Here is a 14,433-nt window from a genome sequence, read left to right as displayed (position 1 = left end):
AGGTAACGACACAGTGGAGCATCAGGAATAACTTGATTAGGTTACGACACAGTGGAGCATCAGGAATAACTTGATTCGGTTACAACACAGTGGAGCATCAGGAATAACTTGATTAGGTTACGACACATTGAAGCATCAGGAATAACTTGATTAGGTTACGACACAGCGGAGCATCATGAATAACCTGGTTACGAAACAGTGGAGCATCAGGATTAACTTGATTAGATTACGACACAGTTAAACACGATGTCAGACATCGCATGTCTACAATACTATGTCACTTCTTTCTTTATTCCAGGCCCAAAAATGTTCTTCAAGTTTGGTCAATCTAAATGTCATCTAAATGTCAGGCGCGATTCACGTGCGGACATCTTTCCACATCACGTGCATATATCTGTCCACAACACGTGCGGAAATCTTTTCACATCACGTGCGGACATCTGTCCACATCACGTGCGGACATCTGTCCACATCACGTGCGGACATCTGTCCACATCACGTGCGGACATCTGTTCACATCACGTGCGGACATCTGTTCACATCACGTGCGGACATCTGTTCACATCACGTGCGGACATATGTCCACATCACGTGTAGCAGATCGATTTAAATAAGTAACAGAGGTATTATGACAGTAATAGAGGAGTTCAGGGTGGAAGGGTTGTAGCCTCCTCTACCCCCCCCCCCCCCCCCCCGCTGCCTACGTCACTGATTGTTGCCACTTATAAATTTTAGTTATTATTCCAGTTTTAATAACACAATGAAAGTAACAGATTTTATCTTTCATTTTAGAACATAAAACTTATTTTAATTTATTGTTGTTGTTCTTACTTGGGAATCTGAAACTTGCATGAAAAATTATTCTTCAGAAATGTAGCATACATATATCGAACTTTTGCGTTATAAATTTATGATACTGTTATCTTAGATTTGTAGTTAACAGTTAGCTCTTAACCTTTTTAGCGAAAAGCTTTTAAATACACTGAAAATAAGAAAATAAAACTAATTTACTTTGTTTAATAAAAGTTATTGTCGCTAAAATATGTAAAAGAAATCGGAGTTTAAAAAGACTAAAAAAAAAAGTCTGAGTTGGGTAGACACTGGCAGGTGAAGTAGAGTTGACCTGTTTTTGTAACCTCAGCATATGAATGGATAGTGTGGTCAGACCCATGCTCAGCCGAAATCGGTGTTTTTAAAAGACAAAAGACGTCTGAGGTGTGGCGTCTTTTTGAATGTTGGATCTTGTTATTATGTGATGAGAAGTGATAGAAGTGATGTCATTTATGGATGACCCCCGAAAACCACAGTTATCTAATGATAAGGGTTGGTCTATTGTCATCTAAATTTCACGCGTGATTCACACTCGGACATATGTCCACACCACGTGCGGAAATCTGTTTATAGCACGTGCGGACATCTGTTCACATCACGTGTTGCAATAGAACAGTGGTCTCCAAACTACGGCCCGCGAGGTCCTCTCATCCGGGAGATATTTTTGTTCACGGAAAAAATGTTTGTTGGAAGTGGCTGATGAACTTTGCCCAGAAAATTCAAAACAATTTGAAAATTTAGCTTTGGGTGCAAATAGCGTTGCCTATTGTGAAGCAGACGTTGGTGAAAACATTGTGACTAAAATAGCGAAAAATGCAAGCAAGTTTCGCCAATATTTATTTACAATGGATGAGTCACATGACAACTGTTCCACCTCTCAACTGCTTCTGATGTGGATAAAGACATAAACTAATAGAAGAGCTGGGGTCCCTATATAAAATTATGGCACTGCATAGGCGTAGCGAGGGGGGGGGGCATATGTCCCCGGGCGCCGACCTTAGGGGACGCCAAAATGGGTTGGAAAAATAAATTTAAAGCATGTGGGGGTGCAAATCGAAAGTTTGAGGGGGGTGCCTCTGTGGCACTGTTACCGGAGGGGATATTTGAGCAGAGTATTTAAGTTAAGAAAGGAAATACGTAAAGGAAAGCCACAGCCATTAATGTTTGATGAAGAGTGGTTATAAATATTGGCCTCTGCTGCAGACATAACTAGTTATTTAAATTTTCTGAACCTAAAACTACAAGAGAGGGAAATCTGGTTTCTGATCTATACACCCATTCATTTGAAGGCCTTCAGATCCAAACTTGTGTCATGTGTTTGGAACAAGTACAGGCCAACAACTTGACGCACTCTCAGCAGTGCAATGTTTTTACGGCTGAAGTAACCACTGAGTTCCCCACGTCATTTGCATGCGAGATCAAACAGGAGCTCCATTTGTATTTTTAGTAGCGGTTTTCTGACTTGTATTTAAAGGCAGAAGAAGTTAGACTGCTTCAAAACCCATTTGAAGCAAATGTGGCCAGTTGCAAAGATGAACTTCAGCTGGAAGTCATTAGAGACATGTTCACAGAAGGGCGGGTGGGTTTTTATAAGTTTTTGAACAAGGAAGACTTTCCTAATAGTAAAACTTTTGCATCAAAGTACCTTTCAAATTTTGGAACAACATACCTGTGTGAACAGAATTTTTCAAGAATTAAATACGTGAAGAACAATTTGAGAACAAACTTGGACATCGAGTGTTTTTGTCGGACAGTGTTCCTGTCAGATGGTACAAATTTCGTGATACAAGTTTTATTAAGTTTTTTTTATGATACAAATTTCTGGATACAAATCACATAATAAAAGATATACGTTTTTCAATAGAAATTCTATGATAAAAATTACATAATTAAAGATATACATTTTTCAATACAAAATCTATGATAAAATTCACAAAAAAAAAAATAAAAGTTTATGATACGAATAACATGATACAAATCATATAAGAGAACATAGACGTTTTCGGATACAAGTTTCTCATGTTTCTTTTATCAAAACACTAAAACTTAGAAGCAAGAACTCACTATTTATGAGAATGTACGACCCTTGCACGCTGTTAGGGGAGATCATCCATACAGCCATTACAGAGGCTAACAGGAGTACTGTAGCTTTCATCTTCTCACTCTCGTAGTCAAGAATAAGTCAGCCGAGACCACAACACAGAAGTTTGCTTGGAGAATTATTTAACACGAGCTTGTTGTATTGTTAAACTTAAAATAAATACGTAAAATTAATCATAAGGTAAACACGCAATTTGATCATTATCCTATGCAAAAAAAAGGTTTAACCCCTTAACGCCGACAGTCTTTCGCGACTGTCGGATAGTATATGCGCATAGGTACATTTATCCTACTGCTGCCGGTCGTTGTGTATTGGGTACATCTAAACGGTTGTATCTGTACCAACGGTCACGTTGTCAAGTGGAAATTTATGACGTCACACTCTCTTTACTCACGCGCATCGTAATTTTTATTGACTTCGTGAATTTAGCCTACTTACATTGATTATTACTACTTGCTACAAAAAATACTAAACGCTATATTATTCACTTATATATATGTATATATATATATATATATATATATATATATATATATATATATATATATATATATATATATATATATATATATATATATAGTATAAATCACATATGAGAATAAATTATCTTATAAATAATATAAATAAAATATTTTATGATCACGGTTTGTCTAGTTTTCGCGACATCCGGCAATAAGACATAAAATTGTAAATGGGTGCCAAGCAGGTATATTCAAGTATGATTATAAATAAGTAAAGGATTTACAATATAGTCTTCGCCTAAATATAAACGTGCACTTTAGAGCGTTACGGTCCATGTGGATGGTGAAGTAGAGTTCACCTGTTTCATGTACATTGGCATATGAAGAGAGAGCGATGCTGTAATAAAGGGATCATTTTGCTGGGTACAATATAACGAATTTAGCTTTGAAATAGCATTGTAAATTATTAGGAAAACAGACAAAATAAATAGACAACAGGAAGTGAGGTGGTGGACCACTAACCTGGATACCACCAAAGAAAGGTTTTCACAACGACCTTGACAATAATAACCCTGAGCATTGACCTACACCTCGGAATAAATACAGTAAGGTTGAATACTGACAAAAACGACCAATTGCAGTGCTATTGAATACCTACGTCAGTGGCATTATATTGGCATTTAGTACCGACAGCAGTGTTATTACGTACCCACATCTTTAACACTAAGTACCAACATTAGTGATACTGAGCACTCACAAATTCAGCATTAAGTACCCACAGTAGTGATACTGAGTACCCACTGCTAAGGCTGAGTACCCACAGCAACGTTATCGATTAGCAACAGCGCCAGCGCTGAGTACCCACAGCTGTGACACCAAGAACCGACTACAGTAACACTGAGTACCCACAGCTTCAACAATGAGTACCCACAGCTTGAGCACTCTCTACACATCGCTTCAACACTCAGTACCCACTGTTTAAGTACTGAGTACGCATAGCAGTGGCAATATGTAGCTACAGCACTGTCATTGGTAATTCATAGCAGTATCATTCGAGTTCAACAGCAGTAGCACGTAGTACCAAAAGCTGAAACATTGGGTACCATCAACAATAGCAGTGAATACTTACACCAATGGCACTGAGTACTCACAGCAGAGACACTAAGTATCCACAGCAGCTGCATTGAGCATGTAAGAATATAAAACAGTTGACCACTATCATTATTTGACAGTATTTGTTCACGTGCTTTGAGAAATATGCGTCTTTATTAGTTGACCTTGAATAGGAGTTCACAAAAATAACGTAACCTTAGAAAACTAAGGCTCTACACATTTAGGAAAGTCCTTTCATATGTAGTGTGTTACTGTAGTGTAGTAGAACCATGACAGCAAAGCTTCAAAATACCAATTCATACAATGACGTTTCTTCATAGGTTAAATGCTATAGCAAGCGTTTCAACATATGTTTGGTAGAGCATACTCATTGTTGCCATTCTTTTAATAACATAATAAAGTAGTTGATTTTAAATTTTATTTTAGAACATAAAACTAATTTTAATTTTTTAACGCTGTTCTTAATAGGGAATCTGAAACGTGCATGAACCATTATTTTTCAGAAATGTGGCATAATTATATCGAACTTTTGCGTTATAAATTATGTCTCCTACTGTTATCTAAATTTTGTAGTCAATAGCTAGCTACGTGTTATTTCCATCTCTACACCCCTATTGCAGGATATCGCACTCTACTAAACCCACTTTCACTAACACGGAATTGGTTCATAAACATTGCAATTAGCTGTTAATTACCTTATTACCAATTCTTTGTAGTCCACAAGCGAAGATTATTTCAGTTGCTACGTGCAACTCACTGCCCTGTCGACAACATAAATTAACGACTCACAATAGAAACGGAGTCACATCAGTGTTCTTTCACTTTTACACGACAGTAGTAGCAAAAAAAGTGCTTAATAAACACATATAACAACCTATAGAGACATGCTTTTAAATACACGCAAAATAAGAAAATAAAACCAATTTTCTTTGTTTGATAAAAGTTATTGTTGCTAAAATATGAAAAAGGTCTCATGAGCGACCAAAACTTTTATTAAAGAAAGTAGGCCTATATCGTTTTTTAGTTATCGCCCGCTTGGTAACCGCCCATTTAAAACATTGAAATATTTGTCTCCCAGTTGCTATTCTCCCAATCTACATGTTAGAGAAAATAGCGTATCTATTGGTAATGTTCATTTAAATGGTATCAACTACATCTGTAATAAAATTACAATCGTTTTTGTTGATTTTAGTTTTCTACCAAATTAATTATTTTAAAATTAAAAAAAAAATTATGTCACACACAGGTTGTATATTATTAAAAGTAGAAATAGACCGCTAATGACACAATTTTTCTATTAACCTATTAACAAATAATCAAAGAGGTGATCTCCCTTTGCGAGTAAATGTCATCTAAATGTCAGGCGTGAATCACATGCGGACATCTGGTCACAGCACGTGTTACCGTACAACAACAAGCATTATGTGTATGCTTGCAGTAGAGCTGTCGTTATGTGAAGCCCGACTTTACAGCCATCATTACATGAACCCTGCTTATATAAGGCCAAGGCCCACTGTACTCATACTACATAATATCACACGCATCTGGTGAGTTACTTTATACAGTGTTCGCTATTTATGTGTGTCTTGACTTCGTTTACTCGCATTGTTAAAAAAAAGTACGTAAAAACACTATTATTTTTTTGTATTTGTGAACTTTCAGCGATACAGAATATACCTTTATTTATTTGGCAATGTTAAGTAAAGGATCCTCTTTAGACCTGTTGATTTATTGGGTAGATGAAGAATAGTTCATATTTTTCTTGACCTCGGCATACTAAAGGAAGGTGTGGTCAGCAAATGCCCAGCCGCTAAAGTAACTCAGGCACATAATAATGACCTATAACCCGGATTCGAACTCGAGACTTTCAGTTCAGCAGCCTAATGCTCTACCTGTTAGATCACGTCGTCCCATCTTTATTTAATTAGTTAGTTGTTAACAGCACAGAGCAACGCTACAATCTAGAATGGTTGGATCTGTTTGTCTATATGTGTAACATGGTGGACTAATTTAAGTAGGTCAACAAAACAACATCGCCAAAGGGACATAACTCACAAATATCTAACGAGTTTGTTATTGTGATAACTTGAAGTCTAAAAATTTCTATCTAAGCCTAAAAAAACTACAATACACAAACAATATTTACACTTGATATCACATTTCATATAGAGAATATAATACAATTTTGTGTAAGTATTTCATAAAAAGTTTGAGTGATCAAACTAAAAACAAAAATTCATTTCATTATAATACTTTCTGAAACAACGCATACCAACATGTCTAAAAAAAACTACAATATACAAACAATATTTACACTTGATATCACATTTCATATAGAGAATATAATACAATTTTGTGTAAGTATCTCATAAAAAGTTTGAGTGATCAAACTAAAATAAAATACTTTTGAAATTCATTTCATTGTGATAATTTCAGAAACAACGCATACCAACATAGCTATAGGTTAAGGGCTGAATAAGCCGACATATCCTTGTAGCTCTTTTGTTTCGTCTAGTTATTGATCGTATGTTGGTTTGTTACAATGTATCGATTACTTACAACAGCTACTAGTGCTGTGCACATTCACCGTATTTACCCATTTACCCAGAATCATGTACTGAATATGGCCTGGTGTTCATGGTGCAATGAGCTACCTTTTCCTTATTTATAAAAATCTCATTTGATATTTCGCCCCCCCCCCCCACCTCCATCCGTGTAAAATGTTTGTTTCATTTGCAATCCGAATGCAATTTGAACAACATTTTTTCGTATTAAATCATCTAATTAACATTAACAGTTTATATATAGAAGATATGCATGCACATGTTTATTCCTTAAAATTAAATTGATTTTTTTAAGTATATATATATATATATATATATATATATATATATATATATATATATATATATATATATATATATATATATATATATATATATATCCAAATAATGTTAGAGCACATTTTATAATCACGATAAATGTGTGTAGTTGAAAGCATCGTAAGATTTAAAATTTAGAACAACTGGTTATCAAAGTGTTTTTTATTTTATTTTTAAAGCTTGATTTGTGTCAAAGTGGAATCTATTTCTAACATATTTTGCATAGGATAGTGATCAAATTGTGTGATTACCGTATGATTAATTTTACTTAATTATTTTAACTTTGACAATACAACGAGCTCGTGTTAATATTTCTCCAAGCAAACTTCTGTGTTTCGAACTCAGTTGACTTATTCTTGACTACGAGAGTGAGAAGATGAAAGCTACAGTACTCCTGTTAGCCTCTGTAATAGCTGTATGGATGTTCTCTCCCGACAGCGTGCAAGGGTCGTACCTCCTCACAACAAGTGAGTTCTTGCTTTTAAGTTTTACTGTGTTTGGATGTATGAAACATGAAAAACCATGAAACTTGTATCCAGAGTTTCTTCAAGGCAAGGTTGCGAAGGAAGTCTACCCCCCCCCCCCCCCGCCCCCGAAAAAGATGGAATTTATATAGTAAACATATACTTTTACTAGTGTCCGACCCCCCCCCCCCCCGAAAAAACTTGACTGCCCCCCTTGCCGAAAATAACATGTGCCCCCCCCCCCCCCCGGGAGAAAAAAGTCTGGAAAAAACACTGCTTGTATCCGAAAATGTCAATGTTCTCTTATATGATTTGTAACAGGAAAATCGTATCATAAAACACATCTTTTATTACTTGATTTGTATAATGAAATTTGTATCATAAAAATAATTTCATAATACTTGTATCACAAAATTTGTACCGTGAAACCTGAGTAATAAAACGTGTACATCATTCTTCGATTATGGAACTTTAAACATACGACTTGTAACGTTAAACATGTAATATGAGAATTGTATGATCAAAATTGTATTATCAAAAGTAAAAGTAAAGTTCCCTTTCAAACCTGAAGGTCTATAGGGCCAGTTAAGTAGAGGTCACCTGTAACCACGGCATATGAAGGGATGGTATAGTCAGTTCAATGCCCAGCCACCTTTACTTTCATTTACTTGAGTTAGGTACCCATCAGAGCTGGGTCGGAATCAGGTAGGTTCTACTGAAATGAACCCAGATTAGAACTTGTATAATCAAACTTGTATTATCAAACTTGTATTATCAGCTTTTATCATCAAACTTCAACAATGAAACGTGTATCATCAAACTTGTATCACCAAACTTGTATCATCAAACGTGTAAGATGTGTATCATCAAACGTGTATCACCAAACATGTATCATCAAACTTGTATCGTCAAACTTGTATCATCTAACTTATATCATCAAACTTGTAAGTTTTAGAACAACTGGTTATCAAAGTGTTTTTTTTTCTTAATTTTAAAACTTGATTTGTGTCAAAGTGGAATCTATGTTTAATTGAATCATACAAATCACGTAATAAAATATCTAACTTGTATTATCAAACTTTTACTATGAAACGTGTATCATCAAACTTGTATCAATAAACTAGTGTCATCAAACTCGTATCATCAACCTTAGACCTCGTAAGTTGAAACCTCTCTGTATGTCCCACAGCTTGCCCTACCGTCACAGGTGCAGCGGGTGCTGACTGCACCAGCACCTGCACATCAGACAGTGACTGTGACACTAGCAGCAAGTGCTGTGACAACGGATGTGGCGGGAAAAAGTGCACTGTCGTCAAGGCCAGCTGCAGGTCAGTGTTAGGTCAGGGGTTAAATCAGGATTAGGTTACAGGTTAAGTCAGTGTTAGGGCAGGGTTAAGTTAGGGTTAAGTCAGGGTTAAGTCATGGGTTAAGTCAAGGGTTAGGTCATGATTAATTAAATTTCATTCTTTTTCGGTCACTATAAAGTTTAGCCCCATAAGACTTGGCAAAGTTTTAGTTTTTCCTTCTTAGTTTGAAGTACAAGGTGAGAAATACCCACAAATTACGGTCATATGGTTGGTTTAAGTTAATTTAATAGTTAAATAGTTAATTTTGATTTAGTGGGTTATTGTTAAGTTTAGCTTCATGAGTTAGGGTTGAATTCCAAATCAATAGTTCAGTGTTCAGATCTTGTTTGGTAATTCACGGTGAAGTTTTATTACAGCATTTAGTGTTCAATACGTGAGAGTAAAGTTACTCGTAAAGTGTTACTCGTCCTACATGGACTTTAGTAAACACGACATGACGTCACCCCAGTCAGTAAACACGACATGACGTCACCTCTCATTAAACACGACATTAGCGTCACCAGAGGCGTAGCGAGTGGGGGGGGGGGGGGAGCGGGGGGACACATGTCCCCGGGCGCCGACCTTATGGGGGGCGCCAAAATGGGTTGGAAAAACAAATTGAAAGTTTGAGTGGGGGTTGCAAATCGAAAGTTTGAGGGGGAATGCAAATCAAAAGTTCGAGGGGGGGGGTGTGTAAATCGAAAGTTTTGTCCCCGGGCGGGCGCCGGGAAGGGTCGCTACGCCCCTGAGCGTCACCCCTCAGTATGTAAACATAACGTTACTCTCAGTATGAAGACATGGCGTCACCCCTCAGTATGTAGACATGACGTCACCCCTCAGTATGTAGACATGACGTCACCCCTCAGTATGTAGACATGACGTCACCCCTCAGTATGTAGACATGACGTCACCCCTCAGTATGTAGACATGACGTCACCCCTCAGTATGTAGACATGACGTCACCCCTCAGTATGTAGACATGACGTCACCCCTCAGTATGTAGACATGACGTCACCCCTCAGTATGTAGACATGACGTCACCCCTCAGTATGTAGACATGACATCACCTCCAAGACCCGCTGTGTTGTGTCAACAAATAATCAACGGTGCTGGTATCAAACGTCTGTTGTCATCGAGAAAATGTGTGCTTACAAATGTGCAGATAGTCTTACCAGCTCTATTACCTCCGTTTTTAAGTGAGATACCCACTAGTACCATAAACACGCACACACACACATATAATTTATGTATGTATTCAAAATACCTCCACGGCTGTTTGTATCTTAGTGTTGGTGACAAGACTATACCCCACCACGGGATGATGACGTACAACTCCAGGGACGAGAACGACTGTGGCTTCTGCTGGTGCCAGAACGGACAAAAGGAGTGTCTCGAGCAGCGATGTAATGGCGCCATAGTTTGATCAACATCCTAGGCCACTTACACCTGTGTGGGCTACTACAAGTCCATGTGTTCAACTAGTTTACCTGCTGACCGATAAATAAACGTGATATAAAATTTGTTTACTTTGAGTTTTGTACGCACGCGCTGTGTTAAAGTGATTCTTGTCTCATATTTGTTCTTTTACACACACACAAAATTATGTCATGTTCATCACGGTTAAATTAAACATTTTAAAACAAACGGTTTATGTTTTTTAATCGTGTGATAGGATGTTATATAATGCTTTAACGATATGAGTATTTCCGATTAGGAAGGACCACCTCACCTCCCCCAATAGTATGACAGGCACTCCACAACATTATCCAAAGATATCCTCATGTATCTGCATTACGGTGGATGAAGTAGAGTTTACCTATGCAATTTGCAGATAATTTATCATTAAAATCTGTAATGGCAATGTAATTAATTAGTACACAGGTGTTGAAATTCAATGTAAATTTTCAAAGGACTTGGTTCTAACACAACTTTGCATTCTACAAATTGATACATCGGTTTATTATCGAGCTACTGCATATCGTCTAATACAAAATATGTAGTGCAGTTGGTCTTGTTGCTTTGTCGTCGGGGTTTTGAACGTCGTGTAGTGTCGAGGTATATCAAACAGAGTCATAAAAATAAAATTACTTTACAAACATGCGCTAAGTCGGGCATACACACTGAAACGAAGAAAGGATCCATTTTGAACAGGAAATAATGGAAGCTATTAAAAGGTTTATAACCAGTCTCTACAGTAGAGGATAAAATCACAAGAGAACCTAACTCAATACAGCTCCTAGCCAAGCATATTGAAACTGATGAAGTTTTTTTTTTTTTTAAACATTACACAATAGTAGACAAGAGGCTTAAAAGTCTCGGTAATCTTACTGAAAGATACAGACCTTCATGAATAGATGCCTTAGACAGATATTGAAACTGAGATGACAGGACAAAGTGCCGAACATAGAACTGTGGTGGAAAGCCAGGCAGGAGCCTTTGGGTGTGCAAATAAGAAGGAGGAAGTGGCGCTGGGTGGGTCACACACTGCGAAAGGCTCACCCAAATGTTACACGCCAAGCGCTTGAGTGGAACCCTCAGGGAAAGCGGAAAAGAGGGCGCCCAAGACAAACCTGGAGGCGGAGTCTTCTTGAAGAACTGAAGCCAACAGGGATGTCTTGGGAGTTGACAAAATAAATAGCCGGGGATAGGTAGAAATGGAAGGAAATGGTGGAGGCCCTATGTTCCATAAGGAGCAAAGAGGACTAAGTCAAGTAAGTCAATCTTACTGAATCATACAACATTCCTTATCACCACTACACCCTGACTCTACTAATCCAAATTAAAAATAAAACTGTTTGCTAAATTACTATCATATTATTAGTAATTATTTATTTGAATATTTCTAGCCTGAATAAATCGGAAGTCATTTGGTGATTACTTCACATATGTTATATTTTTTTTTTGCCTCAGACACGTAATTTATAGCGTCAGTTGTGTGTTCGCTTTAGTATTACAGTTTTCATCATCGGCTTGCTCAATTTTTGTTGTAAATTCTGGCAACAACTATATAGAACCATTTAGAATCAGCTTTTCAAGCCTATACTACCATCAGTGCTTATTGTTTTTGTCAGTTTAAAGTTTACCATTTCCTAATAGCTCTGGATCAACATATTTACGAAGTCAGAGGTCTTCAGGTTAATAGTTTGATAGTCATATTTACATTACTGTGAAATTTGAAATGTTTCATTTTCTTAAAGGAATATAACCTAGTTAGAGAAATAGGATCAAATATCTTGAGTTATTTCCCCTAAATGTGTTTTTTTTTTTAATTTTTTTTTTTAAAAAACAGTAACAATTTACAGAATAAGTATTTGAAATCGAATTTTAAACATATGCCTAGAATAGGTTTAAAAACAAAAATAAACATACTAGATGCCATTGTAAGCAAATGCACCTATTTTTTAATGTTGTTTGGTGTTCCTCTCCTTCCGTCCCATGAGCCGCGTTTTGCGGCTTGTCGTAACCCGTATTTTGCGGCTTGCGAAACCCATTAATAATTTTACGATAAGACGGACTTCAATATTTCAATTACTTAAAACGATTATGTTATTTTTTAAAAAGAAAACATTTAAATCGTGCTGTAGATTTACTGGTTTAAGGCCAGGATTATTTTACATGCGTTTTTAGAAAGGTGTAACTTTTTTGTTTATCTTTTTCAATATTTCGACAATTCTCACTTATTTGTAGCTACTTGTATATCAGCTTTTCTTGCAGTTTTTAGGGTTGCTGTTTGCACTAAAATGGCGATAACAAAAGGACAAGGGTTCCCCTAAACTCTCTCTTCTATTCGGATAAAACAATTACAATGGTAATTCCAGTGGAATGAGATAACGACAGTGAAGGTAAGTGTGACAAAACCACTCGTGTGTTGTAGAGAGACAATTGTGGCTATTCTTAAAATATTCTCCTTGATGAAAATGTGATTGAAAATTATAAAAGCTTTGAGAAACCTGAAATAGAATAAATTACTACTTCTGTTTACCATAAATCGCTGAAAGGTAATAGAAGCGAAGGGTTACGATACAATTCTTATATTTGAAATTGTGTTATGTATTAAGCTATGTTAAGACAGACAGACAAAAAGACAGACAACATACATACATAACAGTAAGCTAATCTAGGGTATTGTGACTGAGGAAGATGTTACGTCAAGATTTATCGAAAATCGATTCCAAACTCCCGCTATACACATTAGGTTCTGAAAGATTTTAACATACGCTTGTGTGACTAAAATCCAGATCGTCTTAAAAGGACGATTGTCTGTTCATGCAAAAAACTTACCTGCCCCTTGGTTTGTACAGTCCCCTGGTGTCTGTCGTATCAACCCTCGACCAACACTACCCTCTCCCTTACCCAGGAAATGATATCACATACTTTGAGAAGCACTGTTTAGACCCAATTAGATTCTACCTGTTAAGACTCTCCAAGCAATTTACGTTTTACATTAATATTTTGTTTACATTAATACCCTCCTGTTACCGAACAATAAAATCCATCAGGCTAAATCAGAAATTTACGACTAGTTCACCAAGCCTGTCTTAAAACCGAATTGTTTATTTTAATATCAAACTCGCGCACTTAATGTAAGCTGAACTGTATGTGCTTTCCAAATACAGTACAGGTACAGGTAACGAATTTCGTAAGGTAAAACATCTCTGTTACTATTTAGTCGTATAGCTTTGTTTAGGCAAACTATTTCCAACTTTAATTTGAAATATTTGAAATTTAGTCTGCACTTCTCTTTCATCTAATATTTGGTACCACTTATCTGCCCTATTGAATATCCGTACTGTTTAAAATAACTTTTCAGTGAGCTAGTCAAAGTAAACAAATCATGTATTTCATAAATTTAAAGAAAATTTATTACTTTCTCCTTTTCAGAACTTAATTACATAAAAGCTTCTACGAACTTTGGTTTTAAACTTTGATCAAAATGTGAATCTGTGTTAAAAAATCCTTAACGCACTTTTTTTCTCAGCTTAAAGTTAATAGCCTACAAAAGTAAGAAGATGAAATCTTCTCTGTTCCTCTCTGTTTCTCTGCTAACATTCTGGATGGTCGACAGTAATAGTCTGCTAGGGTCAGTCTTGCTTATAACATGTGAGTGTATGAATCTTTTTTTAGACGATAAGAAATCTTGAACCAATTTACAATCACAAAAACTTTAAATGAAACCAGAATTCTAAAAAATCGACTAACAAAACTGGAAACATAAAATCCAATCTTGAAACTTGT

The 14,433-nt window shown here is 36.4% G+C and overlaps 1 protein-coding gene and 1 long non-coding RNA gene across 5 annotated transcripts in view; both read left to right on the top strand.

Annotated features, from left to right (window-relative positions):
* The first annotated feature begins 5,911 nt into the window (after positions 1–5,911).
* LOC131936616 (waprin-Phi2-like) lies at positions 5,912–10,842 on the top strand. Of its 4 annotated transcripts, none has more exons than XM_059293679.1 (4): positions 5,912–6,053; positions 7,734–7,855; positions 9,042–9,180; positions 10,486–10,842. In XM_059293679.1, exons 2-4 carry the CDS (start codon positions 7,765–7,767, stop codon positions 10,619–10,621), a joined length of 366 nt encoding a protein of 121 aa, XP_059149662.1. In that variant the 5' UTR covers positions 5,912–6,053; positions 7,734–7,764; the 3' UTR covers positions 10,622–10,842. The 4 variants fall into 4 exon arrangements, with proteins under 4 accessions (XP_059149662.1, XP_059149660.1, XP_059149661.1 ...); XM_059293677.1 differs by having other exon boundaries at positions 5,914–6,053; positions 7,710–7,855; XM_059293678.1 differs by lacking the exon at positions 5,912–6,053 and adding an exon at positions 6,059–6,124 and having other exon boundaries at positions 7,710–7,855.
* Positions 10,843–13,747: 2,905 nt separating this feature from the next.
* LOC131936618 (uncharacterized) overlaps positions 13,748–14,433 on the top strand; it is a 2,760-nt gene continuing 2,074 nt past the window's right edge. Inside the window, exons 1-2 of the long non-coding RNA XR_009386080.1 lie at positions 13,748–13,842; positions 14,177–14,298. This is a non-coding gene — a long non-coding RNA (uncharacterized LOC131936618). The remainder of the gene's footprint in view (positions 13,843–14,176; positions 14,299–14,433) is intronic.

This window comes from Physella acuta, unplaced genomic scaffold, assembly GCF_028476545.2.
Source record: "Physella acuta isolate Inbredline_101_S28 unplaced genomic scaffold, ASM2847654v3 ptg000182l, whole genome shotgun sequence".
Lineage (NCBI taxonomy): Eukaryota > Metazoa > Mollusca > Gastropoda > Physidae > Physella > Physella acuta.
The sequence above is the reverse complement of the archived record's forward strand: the minus strand, read 5'-3'. Positions and strand labels throughout refer to the sequence as shown.

Coding starts and splice junctions, on each gene's coding strand:
- LOC131936616 (XM_059293679.1), top strand. CDS start 7,765: ATGAAAGCTACAGTACTCCTGTTAGCCTCTGTAATAGCTGTATGGATG. Junction 7,856..9,041: donor GTCGTACCTCCTCACAACAA/GTGAGTTCTTGC, acceptor TATGTCCCACAG/CTTGCCCTACCGTCACAGGT. Junction 9,181..10,485: donor GTCGTCAAGGCCAGCTGCAG/GTCAGTGTTAGG, acceptor TTTGTATCTTAG/TGTTGGTGACAAGACTATAC.